Source organism: Hemiscyllium ocellatum, chromosome 33 (assembly GCF_020745735.1).
Source record: "Hemiscyllium ocellatum isolate sHemOce1 chromosome 33, sHemOce1.pat.X.cur, whole genome shotgun sequence".
Classification (NCBI taxonomy): domain Eukaryota; kingdom Metazoa; phylum Chordata; class Chondrichthyes; order Orectolobiformes; family Hemiscylliidae; genus Hemiscyllium; species Hemiscyllium ocellatum.
Genome location: NC_083433.1, coordinates 4,792,338 through 4,808,618, shown reverse-complemented (window position 1 = coordinate 4,808,618; position 16,281 = coordinate 4,792,338). Strand labels below are relative to the sequence as shown.

Below are 16,281 nucleotides of genomic sequence, written 5' to 3'. Positions count from 1 at the left end.
ACCTGAGTTTCTCCAGCAATTTCTGTTCTTGTTTCTGATTTCCAACATCTGCAGTTCCTTGATTTTTTTTTGTTCAGTAGTTATTAGCTAACAGTGTTTAAAAGTGTGGCGCTGGAAAAGCACAGGAGGTCAAGCAGCATCCGAGGAGCAGAAGAGTCGACATTTCAGGCATAAGCCCTTCATCAGGAACGTCGATTCTCCTGCTCCTCGGATGCTGCCTGACCTCCTGTGCTTTTGCAGCACCACTCTCTCGACTCTGATCTCCAGCATCTGCGGCCCTCACTTTTTCCGAGCTCACACAGTGTCGTTGATCCTGCAAAGTGTCCCTTTGACTGGCAAACACCTGGGGACCAACATGTGTGTTTACCTACAACACACAGACTGCAGCAGTTCAAGACGTTGGCCCACCACTTCCTCTGGGACAGCTAGGGGCGAGCAATCAATACTGACGCAGTCCTCACTGAATATCATGAAACAAGGATTGGAAGGGAAGTTTGCTCTTCATTTTAAGCACCCAGGCTGTCATTTTCTTACCTGAATTTGAGATTCAATCCAAGGATCCAGGATGAGAGATTTGACCTTGCTCACATCAGGGATGTTCCGGTGAATCCCCGAACATTTTAGGCAAATGAAGATTCCCAGAGTGGTAGAGGCCCATTCAGGTTCTGGGAGACAGAATCCAAAATTAGCATACAGCAGAAACTTAATAATTCAACATGTTCACTAAGATTCAACAACATTCACTGGACTCCGTTGAGAACAACGCTACAAAAGCATCAACGTGGGGGTGACCCAGTCTGGTTTGGTCAGAGCATGTTGGGGTTGTTAGATCCCCTAAAGGTGTTTGATGGGAACAGTGTAGAGTGAACTTTACTCTGTATCTAACCCCCTGCTGTCCCCTGTCCTGGGATGGGAGGGACAGTGTAGAGGGAGCTTTAATCTGTATCTAACCCTGTGCTGTCCCAGGCCTGTGAGTATTTGATGGGGTCAGTGTAGAGCGAGCTTTACTCTGTATCTAACCCCGTGCTGTCCCAGTCTTGGGAGTGTTTGATGCGACAGTGTAGAGAGGGCTTTACTCTGTACCTAACCCCATGCTGTCCCTGTGCTGGGACTGTTTGATGGGAGACAGTGTAGAGGGAGCTTTACTCTGTATCTAACTCCATGCTGTCCCTGTTCTGGGAATGTTTGATGGGGGACAGTGTAGAGGGAGCTTTACTCAGTATCTAACCCTGTGCTATCCCTGTACTGGGGGTGTTTGATTGGTTAGGAAACAGCGTGCTTTACAGTTCCCAGATTTTAATTTCGGTCCTTTATGAGCGCTGTAACGGGCTGCTTGTTGATTTTGTAACTGGCACAAGTCACATCCCAGAACCACGTGGTTCCTGCAGCAACTCCCTCAGTGAGTTGGAGTGGAGAAGGTGGAGGGCAGAGCCCCTGCTGCCGAAACTGCCCCTCAATGGAATGCCTGTAAAGCTGAAAGAGTCCCTCCCCCCTGAAACCTGTTCACACAGGGAATGGGTGAGGGAGCACCTGGGAATGCCGACATGTCGGCCCCACCCTGAGCTCACTCGATTACCATGGCCCGTCAGGGCAAGTGCAAAGTCTGCAGGAGACAACCTGTAATCTGTCACCCTTCAGGAATGACAGGAATTATCAAAGGTTTACTGTGTGCCCACACCTGCCCAGCACAGCAGGGGCTGATGATACATTTATAAACCTGCAATCCAAGTGATAAGCACCGGGAGAGGTTTAGGGAGAGGATCTCAAAGCGCGTAGCTGAAATCTCAGTTGCTAATGGGATCGTGATTAAAGCTCAGGGATTGGTTGCGAGGGCAGGACCTCAGCGCAGTGACCTTGGAGGGCTGTTGGGAGGGATGGAATGGACTGAGTTCCCAACCCAAGGGAAGCTATGTACAGACAGCAGCCTCCAAGGGGCAGTTTGGTGGACATCATTCATGACCCATCCCCTCTGTTGTGGTTCTGTTCGCCGAGCTGGGAACTTGTGTTGCAGATGTTTCGTCCCCTGTCTAGGTGACATCGTCAGTGTTTGGGAGCCTCCTGTGAAGCGCTTCTGTGATCATTCCTCCGGCATTTGTAGTGGTTTGAATCTGCCGCTTCCGGGTGTCAGTTCCAGCTGTCCGCTGCAGTGATCACTATATTGGGTCCAGGTCGATGTGTTTATTGATTAAATCTGTGGATGAGTGCCATCTCTCAAGGAATTCCCTGGCTGTTCTCTGTTTGGCTTGTCCTATAATAGTAGTTAAATAGTAAAACTGCTATTATAGGACAAGCCAAACAGAGAACAGCCAGGGAATTCCTAGAGGGATGGCACTCATCCACAGATTCAATCAATAAGCACATCGACCTGGACCCAATATACCGACCACTGCAGCGGACAGCTGGAACTGACAACCGGAAGCGGCAGATTCAAACCACTATAAATGCCGGAGGAAAGATCACAGAAACGCTTCACAGGAGGCTCCCAAGCACTGAGGATGTCACCTAGACAGGGGACGAAACGTCTGCAACACAAATTCCCAGCTCGGCGAACAGAACCACAACAACGAGCACCCGAGCTACAAATCTTCTCCCAAACTTTGAACCCATCCCCTCTTCCTGACTGTGTTACACCCGCTCCCTCTGTCAGGCCCCACTCAGTGCAATAGACCCTCTTCACTCTGAGACCCACTGCGGAGGCACAGGCTTAAAATCCAGACCAGCATGGTGGCTCAGTGGTTAGCTCTGCTGCCTCCCAGGGACCCAGGTTCGATTCCACCCTTGGGTGTCAGGCTGTGTGGAGTTTGCACATTCTCCCCGTGTCTGCGTGGGATTCCTCCGGGTGCTCCAGTTTCCTCCTACAGTCCGACGTGGCGGGCTGGCATTGGACTGGAGTGGACAAGGTCAGAGGTCACACATCACCAGGTTATAGTTCAACAGCTTCATTTAGAATCACAAGCTTTTAGAGCACTGCTCCTTCATCGGGTGAAGTCACTAGAACCAATCCAAAGCTTAGGGTGGATTGGCCGTGCTAAATTGCCCACAGAGTCCAGGGAAAGGTAGACTAGGTGGGTTAGCCATGGGGAAATACAGGGTTACAGGGGTAGGGTGGGATGCTCTTCGGAGGGAAAGTGTGGACTCAATGGGCCAAATGGCCTGCTTCCACAGTCTAGGGATTCTGTGACCCTCCCAGTGCCCACACTGAGAGGGGAGTGCAGTTGTTGCAGATGTCGACGCTCCCACCTTAACTCAGAAGGCTAGGCAATTTGCCCCCAGTCAGGGGGCGATAGTTATTCTTCAGTGTGATTTTTCAGGACCTCTGAGCTAGGGTGCCTCCCTGCTTTAACGGTGTGATTGTGAGAACAGTAGGTAAGGCCTGGCTGGGGTGTGACTTGTTAAAATGCCAAAAAAAAGATTTGCCTAGGAGACATAAGCCCCACCTTGGCTGGGAGTAGACAGCTGCCTGTGGATCTGTGCCTGACTTGGAGACAGGGAAGAGAGAAAGAGCAAAAAACAGACTGAATGTATGAGATAGGAGGAGGCCAATCAGCCCCTCAAAACTGTTCAACCATTCACTTGGGTTGGAGGCCATTTGTATCTTGACCCCCAACTAGGTACCGTCACTCAAATAAAAGTAAAGTGCTGCAGATGCTGGAAATCTGAAACAGACACAGAGATTACTGGAGAAACTCTATAGGGCTGTTAGTGTCTGTGAGGAGAGAAACAGTTCTGAAGGGTCACTGAATCTGAAAAGTTAACTCTGTTTTTCTCTTTCTCTCCACAGACGCTGCTGCTAGACTTGCCGAGTCTCTCGGTGTTTGTTACACATTATTTCCCCTCATTCTATAACCTTTAACCCTCTGACAGTAATCACCAATTTACTCCTAACCTCAATACTATGTTTCTGGAGATTTGGGTGGAGGGGTGCGTGGGAGGTTCCTACAACCTTTGGAGTCAAGAATTTTTTTTCCTTAAAAGAAAATCTTTCCTGGATGTGGGAGTCACTGGCAACGTCCGCATTTCTTGCTCATCCCTTGAACTAAGTGATTCGCTTTTGAGAGACAACCCCATTGCTGTGGGTCTGGAGTCACATGTAGGCCAGACCAGGTAAGGACAGCAGTTTCCTTCCCGAAAGGATGTCAGTGAACCAGATTGGTTTTATCAGAAGTCAGCAATAGTTATGTGTCCATCATCACTGAGATTAGATTTACATTCCAGATTTATTAAATGAGTTTAAGTTCCGTCAGCTACTATAGGTGGCTCAGTGGTTAGCACTGCTGCCTCACAACACCAGGGATCTGGGTCCGATTCCACCCTCGGGTATCTGTCTGTGTGGAGTTTGCACATTCTCCCCGTGTCTATGTGGTTTCCTCCCACAGCCCAAAGATGTGCAGGTTAGGATGAATTGGCCACGCTAAATTGCCCAGTGGTAGGTGCATTAGTCAGAGGGAAATGGGTCCGGGTGGGTTACTCTTGGGAGGGTTGGTGTGAGCTGAAGGGCCACACTGCGGGGAATCTAATCTATGCCGTGATTTAGACTATAAGGCATAGGAGCAGAATAAGACCATTTGGCCCTAAATTCGATTTGAACCTTTGCTCTCAAAACATTAAAAACCGAAAGAACCGTGGATTCTGTAAATCAGAAACAAAAACACAGAAATTGCTGGAAAATTGCACCCAAAAGATTATCCTGAGTCTCTGGATTACTAGTTAAAGCACAGCAGGTTAGGCAGCATCCAAGGAATAGGAAATTCGACGTTTCGGGCATAAGCCCTTCATCAGGAATCATTGATGCTGCCTGACCTGCTGTGCTTTAACCAGCAACACATTTTCAGCTGTGATCTCCAGCATCTGCAGACCTCATTTTTTACTCTCTGGATTACTAGACCTGTGACCTTACCCATAAAACTACCACCCTCCCTGACATCACTTAATTAACAGAATTAAGTTAGCAATGTCAGCACGGTCACAGGCTTTGAAGAGGGCAGTTGCTGACGCAGTGGTAACGTCACTGGGTTAGGACGGTCACAGGTTAATTCGGGTGAACATTCTGGGGCAATGAGTTCATGTCACACCACTGCAAGGCACAGAGACATGAACAAGTCCGTATTAAAGCCTACTCAATAGTAATATGTACATAAGTGAATAAAAAATAAAAAAAGATATCTTGCAAAAAAAAACCCACAGACCTATGAAAGGGTTTAGAAAAGATTTACAAGGATGTTGCCAGGGTTGGAGGATTTGAGCTAAAGGGAAAGGTTGACCAGACTGGGGCTGTTTTCCCTGGAGTGTTGGAGGCTGAGGGGTGACCTTTATAGAGATTTATAAAATCATGAGGAGCACGGATAGGATAAATAGACAAGGTATTTTCCCTGGTGTGGGGGAGTCCAAAACTAGAGGGCATAGGTTTAGGGAGAGAGGGGAAAAATTTAAAAAGAGACCTAAGAGGTAACTTTTTCATGCAGAGTGGTAAGTGTATGGTCCATATCCCTCCAAACCCTTCCTATTCATATATCAATCCAGATGCCTTTTAAATGCTGTAATTGTACCAGCCTCCACCACATCCTCTGCCAGAGGAAGTGGTGGTGGCTGGTACAATTACAGCATTTAAAAGGCATCTGGATGGGTATATGAATAGGAAGGGTTTGGAGGGATATGGACCAAGTGCTGGCAAATGGGAAGAGGTCAGATTGGGTGCAGAGGAGTTGAACCGAAGGATCTGTTTCCTTTCTGTATAACTCCATGACTCTGTGATCCTAAAGGCAGAAATGCTGGAAAAACTCAGCATCACCACAGAGAAAGCAGAGTTAACACTTCAGCTCCCAGTGACCGTTCTTCATAACTGATACACCAGCGTTGGGGATAGTGCGGAGAAGATTTACCAGGCTGATCCTGGACATGGGAGAGATTTTCGTGTGAGGAAGGGATTGAGTAGATTGGGACTGCACTTGGAGTTTAGAAGAATGTGAGGTGGCCTTCTTGAAACATACAAGCTTGTCAGAGACTTGACAGGGTGGATACAGGGTGGTTGTTGCCCCTTGTTTGACAGGCTGGGTCCACAGGGTATCATCGCAGAGTAAAAGATTACCCACCAAACACAGAGATGAGGAGGGATTTCTTCTCTCGGAGAGTAGTGAGTCTATGGAATTCCTTACCATAGAGGGATGTCATGGCTGGGGCATTATGTTTGTTCAGGGTTGAGATGGATTGATAGATTATGAATCAGTCAGGGAACCAAGGGTTATGGGGATATGAAAATGATCAGATCAACCATGAGGACATTGGTTAGGCCACTATTGGAATATTGTGTGCACTTCTGGTCTCCTTCCTATCAGAAAGGTGTTGCGAAACTTCAAAGGGTTCAGAAAATATTTACAAGGGTTGTCAGGGTTGGAAGGATTAAGCTATAGGAAGAGGTTGAATAAGCTGGGGCTGTTTTTCCTGGAGCATCGGAGGCTGAGGGGTGACCTTATAGAGGTTTATAAAATGAGGGGCATGGATAGGATAAACGGGCAAAGTCTTTTCCTTGGGATGGAGGAGTCCAGAACTAGAGGCCGTAGGTTTAAGGTATAAAAGAGACCTAAAGGGCAACATTTTCACAGAGGGTGGTACGTGTATGGAATGAGCTGCCAGAGGATGTGGTGGAGGCTGGTACAATTGCAACATTTAAGAGGCATTTGGATGGGTATATGATTAGGAAGGATTTGGAGGGATATGGGCTGGGTGCTGGCAGGTGCGAATATAGTGGGTTGGGATATCTGGACGGGTAGCACTGAAGGGTTTGTTTCTGTGCTGTACATCTCTATCACTCTATCTCATTGAATGATGGAGAAGATTGGATGGGCTGAATGGCTTACTCTTGCTCCTACAGAGTTAAACCCTTACTATACGTCAAGTAGTAGAAAGTGAGGACTGCAGATCAGAATCAAGGGTGTGGTGCTGGAAAAGCCACAGCAGGTCAGGCAGCATCCGAGGAGCAGGAAAATCGACGTTTCGGGCCAGAGCCCTTTGCCAGGAATTCCTGAAGGGCTTTTCCCCGAAATGTCGACTCTCCTGCTCCTCAGATGCTGCCTGACCTGCTGTACTTTTCCAGCACCACACCCTCAACTCTAACTGTATGTCAATGGAATCAGCGCAGAGTCACTTTCATCCTCATATTTCATCTGGCGAATGAGTCAAAACAGATAACCATGGTGATTACCCCAGCCTCAGCCTGTTAATAAAAACACCATGTTACCACAGAATATATATTTAATACACCAAGTGAAACCAACTCAGTTCTGAACATTGACTGGCTACGTTGGAGAACTTTACATTCAGTGATTTGCCATTGGGCTTGAGAAAATAAGACTCAGACAAAAATTGCCGTCCAGAAAATTTGTGCAATTGGAGCTCAGATCCCTGCTCACACCCAGAACAGAAACAGATATCTTATCCACGTTGACAGTGAGCTGATCCTTGATTCTCTGCTCGCCGTGCATCTCCTGGTTTTATTCCATGCACCACTGCTGGCCTGATTGTAAAATCTGGCATTTTCTCCCTGACCCTCTCAGACTCTGTTGGCCCCTTCAAGACACTTTTTCATCCCAATCTCTGTCTGAGCCTCGAGTCACATGGTCCCACACTGCCTTCTGTGGCTTACTGCCTGAAAAGTGCTACCTAAACGCAAGTTGTTGTTGCATGGCCGAACAGAACAAGTCCTACCAGGTGTCTTCATTCAGCCTGGAGGGGAAAGTTTGAGATTGTCGTCTCTGAGGGTCCACAGGGATTGGGGTGGGGTTGGGAGGTGGGGGGGATGGCAGGGATAGGGAAGGGCAAAGCCACAGGGACCTTTGAAAACAAAGATGGGAACTTTTGAAGTTGAACGCAAGAGCAGAGGAAATAAAAGCAGATGTAGGCCATTTGGCTCTGTGAAAACACCCTGCTATCCCAGCATCCAGAGCTGAGCTGTTCTTGGCCACAAATACATTTTGGTGTCTGCTCTCCCTTGAACATCTGACACTCTGTGATCCAAGAAAGGGGCAGCACGGTGGCTCAGTGGTTAGCCCTGCTGCCTCAGGGACCTGGGTTCAATTCCCACCTCGGGCAACTGACTGTGGAGTTTGCACATTTTCCCCGTGTCTGCGTGGGTTTCCTCCGGGTGCTGCGGTTTCCTTCCACAGTCCAAAGATGTGCAGGGTAGGTGAATTGGCCATGCTAAATTGCCCATAGTGTTAGGTGCATTAGTCAGAGGGGAATGGGTCTGGGTGGGTTACTCTTCGGAGGGTCGGTGTGGACTGGTTGAGCCACAGGGCCTGTTTCCACACTGTAGGGAATCTAATCAGAATTGATTGATCTCAGCCGTGAATATATTTGGGCAAAGAATTGCAAAGATGAATTAATCTCTGTCAAAGAAATCATTCATCCTCACTGCTGTCTTAAATGGGTTACCCCCTTGTACTGAAACCCGGACTCTGAATTCCTCTACCTTCCCTCTGCATCTACCCTAACAAGCTTCATTAGAATTGAAAAACTACGGAGAGAGAAAGTAAAGCTCACATTTCAGGTCCAATGCTTTCTCTCCACAGATGTTGTCAGACCTGCTGAGTTTTTCCAGCAATTTCTGTTTTGGCTTATGCCCCTCAGAATCATATTTATTTCACTTAGATCCCTCATTAACCTTCTAAATTCCAAAGTGGATAAAATATGGTCAACCTTTCCTCAAAACAGATCTTCTTCCCAAGGATCAGCTGAGTGAACACACTCCCTGAATGTCTTCTATTGTCAAGAGAGCCCTCTTTAATGAGATAATCAACACTGTGCACAGTTCCCAAGATGTGGTCTCACCAACACCTTGTACAGTTGCAACAAAACGTCTACACTACTGTATTCCATTTCACTTGATAAAGGCTTGAATTCCGTTTGTCTTGTTAATGACTTGCTGTACCCAGGAACAACTTCAATCTTTCATCCTTTGGTTTTGTCTCATTCTCATGGGTGGCTCAGTAGCTGGCATGGCTGCCTCACAGGGACCCCGGTTCAATTCCAGCTTCAGGCGACTGTTTGTGTGGATTCTGCGTATTAACCCTGTTTCTGTGTAATTTTCCTCCAGGTGCTCTGGTTTCCTCCCATAGTCACAATGACGTGCAGTTTGGGTGGATTGGCCATGGGAAATTACCCATTGCGTTCAGGGATGTGTAGGCTTGGTGGATTTGCCATGGTAGGTGTGGGGTTATAGCGATTGGGTGTGGGTTGCTCTTCAGAAGGTCAGTGTGGACTCGATGGGATGAGTGGCCTACTTCCACACTGTAGGGGGTCGATTCTCTTCTCCAATCCCTCTCCATGTAGACAATCTCCGTGTTTCCATTCTTCCTGCTAAAGGGGGCAACCTCTCATTTTCTCAACGTTACCCCAAGTCTGCGTACTGCTTTATGCTAATTATCACTTTTTACAGAATGTCTGTGATCTCCTCACAACTTATTTTTCTTGTATTCTTTCACTGTCAGCACCGCCCGCTACCTGACACCCGAGTCATTAATTCTGATTGTAAACACTTGTGGCCCTTGCTGTGATTCCTGTGGGACTTCAGAGGTTATCGTTTGGCAACTTGAAAATGATCTGTTGATCTGGATGTTATATTTGCAGTTATTTAGCCAATCCTCTATCTGTGCTTATTCAGTATTCCCAGCACTATGAGCCCCGAGCTGGTCTGCTCTCCTGAAATCCAGGTTCACCATGACAACTGATTCCCTTTTGTCCAATGTTCTTGTTACACCCACGAAGAACTTCAATAAATTCACCAAACACAAACAAACAAGGAAGAAGAGGAGGCCTCTCTGTCTGTCAAGGGTCTACTACTCAATCAGATCATGGTTGATAGATTTTAAGCTCAACTCTATGTCCAGATGTACAGCATGGAAACAGTCCCTTCAGTCCAACTTATCCATGCCGACCAGATATCCTAAATTAGTCAAGTCCCATTTGCCAGCACTTGGCCCATATCCCTCTAAGACTGAAGTGATTGGGCTTGTATACCCTTGAGTTTAGAAGACTGAGAGGGGATCTGATTGAGACGTATAAGATTATGAAAGGATTGGACACACTGGCAGCAGGAAACATGTTTCCGCTGATGGGTGAGTGCAGAACCAGAGGACACAGCTTAAAAATACGGGGTAGACCATTTAGGACAGAGATGAGGAGAAACTTCTTCACCCAGAGAGTGGTGGCTGTGTGGAATGCTCTGCCCCAGAGGGCAGTGGAGGCCCAGTCTCTGGATTCATTTAAGAAAGAGTTGGATAGAGGAAGATAAAGATAGTGGAATCAAGGGTTATGGAGATAAGGCAGGAACAGGATACTGATTAGGAATGATCAGCCGTGATCATATTGAATGGCGATGCAGGCTCGAAGGGCTGAATGGCCTACTCCTGCACCTATTGTCTATTGTCTATAAACCCTTCCTATTCACAGACCCATCCAGATGCCTTTTAAATGTTGTAATTGTACCAGCCTCCACCACTTCCTCTGGCAGCTCATTCCACACATGCACCACCCTCTGCGTGAAAAAGTCACCACAGGTCTGTTTTAAATCTTTCACCTTCACCTTAAATCTATGCCCTCTAAGTTTTGGACTCCCCACCCTAGGGGATTAATAGATTTTGTCTGTTTATCCTATCCACACCCCTCGTGATTTTATAACCCTCTATAAACCTCAGCCTCAGACATTGCAGGGAAAACAGCCCCAGCCTATTCCACCTCTCCCTCTACCTCCTGCGTATCCCCCAACAATCTCTCTCCGCCTTGGTCATCAAGAAGCTATGTCCTGCTGCCTTAAAAATATTTAAAGATTTTGCATGCACTGCCTTTGAGGAAGGGAATTCCAAAGTCTCTCAACTGTTTGAGAGAAAAAGATGGCGCCTTCTCCCTTAAGTGGGCACTCCCTTATTTTTAAACTCTGACCCCTAGTTCCAGATGCTCTCACAACAGAAAGCATTCTGTCCATGTCAAACCTCCTCTGGACTTTAGATGGTTCATTTAAGTCATCTCTGATCCTTCTAAACTCCAGAGGATACAGGGCCAGCCTGTCTAGCCTTTTCCTCATCAGGCAAAATAATTTCTCAACTTAATTTATCCTTCACAAAAGAGAATGTTGATTCTGCCTGATTACATGATTTTCTAAACTTCAAAATACTTCCTCCTTAACAAAAGGATTCTAGAATCTTCCCCATGCTAATTGTTAGACTCCTCCTTTCTTCTGGGTTAGAATCTCACCATGACAGACGGTGGAATTTCAATTCAATAATAATCTGGAATTAAGAATCTACTGATGACCATGAAACTGTTGCCAATCGTCAGAAAGCCCCCACCTGGTTCACAACTATTCTTTATGGAAGGAACTCTGCCATCCTTACCCGGTCTGGCCTACATGTGACTCCAGACCCACGGCGATGTAGGAGACTCTTAACTGACCTCTGAAATAACCCAGCAAGCCACCCCTTTCAGAGGCAACTCGAGGTGGGCAGTAAATGCTGCCAAACAGCAACGCCTGCGTTCTGCGAGTGAAGAAAACAGTCACGTTTCATTTGCTGTCAGAATCTAAAGTTTTGGCAAATTACAAACATTGCACCTGCTATTTCTGCACAGCCTTTTCTATAATGACCAGAGGGCTGGTCAGTTGTTCGACCTTTCTCTCTGACATTGATGAATGTTTGAAGTTTTCTCCTACTCTTGTCTCCTGATTTTCCACTATTCGGATGCTTTAAGTGACTTCTATTGTGATGACAAACATCAAACATTTATTCTAAGTTTCTGCTATCTCCCAGCTTCCCATTCTAAATTCCCCAGCCCATCTCTCTCTCTCTCTCTCTCTCTGTCGAAGGGAATGGAGTCCAGGATGTAACAGAAAGGTGCACTTTGTTTGCCTGTCTGTACCTTTACGCTTTCCTCAGTTGTTCGTTTTAAATCTGAGATAGATAACCTTTCATTAAGCAAAGGATTGGGCCAAAGGCAGGTATACAGAGACAAGCCACAGATCCGCCAAGATCTTATTGAGTGACGGAACAGGCTTGAGGGGCTGAGTGGTCTAATCCTGCTCCTATGTTCCTAAACTTTAGCTCTGGCCAATTCCCCGCAAAGCGATTGGAGATGCTGGACTTACTCTGCCTGGAGAAGGGGAGGTTCCGAGAAGATTTGGTGGAAGTGTTTGGAATGTAAGAAGGGCTCTGAGGGAGTAATTATGGAGGCCAGTTGCCTATGTGTTTTGGATTACCAGCTGTGTATTTGGGGATAGGGAGGGCTAAAGGCATTGAAGTGTTTGATCAGCCATGATCATATTGGATGGATGGGCAGGCTGGATGGGCTGAATGGCTTCCTCCCGCTCCCTTAGTGGAACGGTCGGAAGAGATTGAAGGTCACTGGGGTAAGGGCCATGAGGAAAAGCGTTTTTCTGTAGCGAATCGCTGTTGTCTGGAACATTCTGCCTGATAGGGCAGTGGAAGCATATTCAACAGGAACTTTCAGGGAAAGAAATGGATAACTACCTGGCATGGAGAAAGCAAAAGAGCAAGCGATTGGATGGACCTTTCAGAGGGCTGGCACAGGGACGATGGGCTGAATGGCCTCCTTTACTGATTCCAACATCTCTGGTCAACGGGTGATACAGCTCTCCAGGGTAAGAGCCCTCAGTCTCAGGGCCTCCAGACGTGCCCATGCTGACAACAAAGTGCTTGACTTATAAGAAAAGTTCAAAGGTGCAGTCGCTGTTCTAAAATCAGAAAACACAGCAACATCATGTTCACTGCAAGATCCCACACCCAGCAACGACTGGGGCTGCAGTGAGGTGGCAATGTCATCCAGGACCCTCGGCTAATACCCTGGGGACACAGCTCGGAGTCCTCGCACGGTGAAATTTGAAATCAAAAAGGCAACAAAAAAAAGAAATAAAAGTTGATCTGAGAGAGAACTCGTGAAATGTTTAAAAATAAAACCCAGTCTGGTTAACTAATAACAGGAAATCAGCCCATCCTTACCCGGTCTGGTCTACATGTGACTCCAGACCCACAGCAATGTGGTCAACTCTTAACTACCCTCTGGGTAATAAGTGCTGGCCTTGCCAGTCACACCCCACATCCCGTGAATGAATAGAAAACAGGTCCGTGGGCAATGCTGGCTGAAGGATAAGGATTACCCAAAACAATCGGAATAAAGCATTCTGCTTGTCACTGAATCATAATTAAGTCTCTTTAACAGCGACTAGAGAGAGGAGAGTGGGGCCTGGTTCAGATGTTGAGATTTCCAGCAGTGTAGCACTCCCCCAGTATTGCAGTGGCCTGGCTCAGCTCATGTATTTGCAAGGGGAACTCGGCATGTTCTGATACAGCTGATGGCAGTTCTCTCCCTGTAAACCAACTGAAAACCAGGAGGGGCACAGGCTACAAGGGTTTTGCAAATGTGAGGTGAGAGAGAGAGAGAGAAAAAGCCTTTATTGGTCAGGGAGCAGCCTGGGATTGGGATTCACTGCTTGGAAATGGGGCAGAGGCTGGTTCAGTTGGAGACCGAGGGCACTGCAAATCACAAATAAAGACAGAAATTGCTGGAAAAGCTCAACAGGTCTGGCAGCATCTGTGGAGAGAAATCAGAGTTAACATTTCAGGTCAAGTGACCCTCAGAACCTGGCTCTTGATTTAATTGAGATATTTGAGTGGGAATTAGATGATTATTTTCGACTGAAAGCATGAGTAGGGATAAGAGGGCAAAGGCACGGAGATTGCAGTCAATATGCTCCGAGAGCCAGTGCGGGAAAGATGGGCTGAATGGCCTGCTGGAACAATTCTGCAATTTCTCCTCCGGAACCCTTCAGGTGCCTCCTGGTTTGAAGTTACCCAAATTCCTGCTGGTTCATAACCCAGCTGTAAAATCAATACAATAAATAAAGTTGCAGGGGAAAAGCAGATCTGTTTTGACAGAGTCAGCAGTAACCTTCTGCTCTCTTGGGTCCACCTTACACAGACTGGGACAGAGAGAGAGAGACTTCCGAACTAACGTCTGGTTAAAACGTACCTGGTAGTTGACAATCAGCGCAGATCCCATTTCCAGGATTCTGCACCAAATTTTTAAGTGCTCTGAAAATCCGTTCTTTCTCAGTTGACATAGTAAACGCCCTGGAAACAATGTTCAAATCCAACGAGAGAGACTCCTTTCTCAAGCGAGAACTTGCTTTCCTAGCAGTGCTCTTTAAACCCAGCTGTGTCTGTGAGAGCCCCTTGCTCCAGTTACTTCTGTCATAAATATATTTATCCAGCCGCCTGCTTTTCTCTCTCTCTCTGTGTCTCTTCTGGAAAAGGCTGGCGTAAAGTCAGAGAGTCTGGAATTGTCGGAACTGGCAGGCGAAAGGAGCGAGACACACGCTGCAAACTCTCCTCTTTCCGCATTCCTCAGTTACAAACATACAGCCGTCAGCTCGTCCCCTTCAATCGGCACACAGTGGCCCGGCACCGCCTCCCCGCGGCCGCTTCGTGTACAGCAGCTCCTCAAACCCAGACAGAATACTTTTTAGCAACTTCAGCTGTGAAAGGAACAGGACTGCAATTTCTTTTAAAGGAACAAACGTGGACACTTGTTTCCCTAACGCATTTAGATTCAACCGAAAAATCCTAGAAATGACATAAATTAACCCCCATTTCTATATTTTGATGGGGGAGGAGCTGGGCATTGAGCATTTGCAGTTAGTGGGAGCTTGCTGTACGTGAATTGGTTACCCCGTATCATACATTACAGCATACATACATGTATCATACATTACAGCAAAAGGTCGAAGTGATCAGGCATGTTTAACTGAGACCAGCTTTATAACTTTCATTTTAAGGGATTTAACTCAAACTGACCCTGGATTCTTAGAGTCATAGAGTCAAGTCACAGAGTCATATTCAGCATGGGACAGACCCTTTGGTCCAACCTGTCCATGCCGACCAGATATCCCAACCCAATCTAGTCCTACCTGCCAGCACCCGGCCCATATCCCTCCAAACCCTTCCTATTCATAGTGGGATGACAGTAACAAAAGGAAGAGCTTGTACTTATATAGCACCTTTCACATCCTCAGGAGCTCTGTGTGTGGAAACATAGAAACTAAGAGCAGGAGTAGGCCATTCAGCCCATCAAGCCTGCTCTGCCCCTCAATACGGTCGTTATGTGGAGGAGCCGGTGTTGGACTGGGATGGACAATGTCAGAAATCTCAGGACACCAGGTTATAGTCCAACAAGTTTATTTGAAATCACAAGCTTTCGGAGCGCTGCTCCTTCCTCAGGTGAAGTACTGTAGTGACCTTTGGTGTCACGTGACATCTTAATATGATCATGGCTGATCATCCAATTCAGTCCCCTGTTCCTACTCTCTCCCTGCACTCTTTGATCCCTTTAGCCCTAAGAACCATATCTATATCCTTCCTGAAAACACTTAATGTTTTGGCCTCAACTGCTTTCCGTGGGAGAGAATTCCACAGGCTCTCAACCCTCTGGGTGAAGACATTTCTCCTCAGCTCAGTCCCAATGGCCTCCCCTGTCCTAGGGCAGTGACTACAATTCAGAAAGTCCTTCACTGGCCGTACGTGAGAGACTCCTATACCCCCGGTTCTGAAATCCCTGGTCATCGGGAACATCCTTCCTGTATTTACCTTGTCTAGTCCTGTCAGAATTTTATAGGTTTCTTCTGAACTCCGCTGAATATAGACCTAATCAATCTGGTATTGATCAGGTACAGCCAATGAAGTGTAAAGTTAGAGTTCACACAACACCAGGTTATAATCAGAGAGCCATAGAGATGCACAGCACGGAAAGAGACCCTTCGGTCCAACTCGTCCATGCCGACCAGATATCCTAAATTAATCTAGTTCCATTTGCCAACACTTGGCCCATATTCCTCCAAACCCTTCCTATTCATATACCCATTCAGATGCCTTTTAAAGGCTGTAATTGTACCAGCCTCCACCACTTCCTCTAGCAGCTCATTCCATACACATGTGAAAAAGTTGCCCCTTAGGTCCCTTTTATATCTTTCCCCTCTCACCCTAGTTCTGGTCTCCCCCACCCCAGGGAAAACACTTTATCTATTTACCCTATCCATGCCCCTCATGATTTTATAAAACTCCTTAAGGTCATCCCTCAGCTCCTGATGCTCCAGGGAAAACAGCCCCAGCCCCTTCAGCCTCTCCCTACAGCTCAAATCCTCCAACCCTGACAACTCAGTACTTCACCTGACTAAGGAGCAGCGATCCGAAAGCTTGTGATTTCAAATAAACCTGTTGGACTATA

At 46.9% G+C, this 16,281-nt stretch overlaps 1 protein-coding gene across 1 annotated transcript in view; it reads right to left on the bottom strand.

Moving 5' to 3' along the window:
• Window positions 1-14,386, bottom strand: part of zgc:92360 (uncharacterized protein LOC436988 homolog) — a 63,618-nt gene extending 49,232 nt beyond the window's left edge. Inside the window, exons 1-2 of the mRNA XM_060849310.1 lie at window positions 14,032-14,386; window positions 535-665 (exon numbers count right to left, since the gene is read on the bottom strand). Of these exons, the coding sequence (XP_060705293.1) occupies window positions 535-665; window positions 14,032-14,122 (222 nt within the window). The 5' untranslated portion in view covers window positions 14,123-14,386. The remainder of the gene's footprint in view (window positions 1-534; window positions 666-14,031) is intronic.
• Window positions 14,387-16,281: the final 1,895 nt, after the last annotated feature.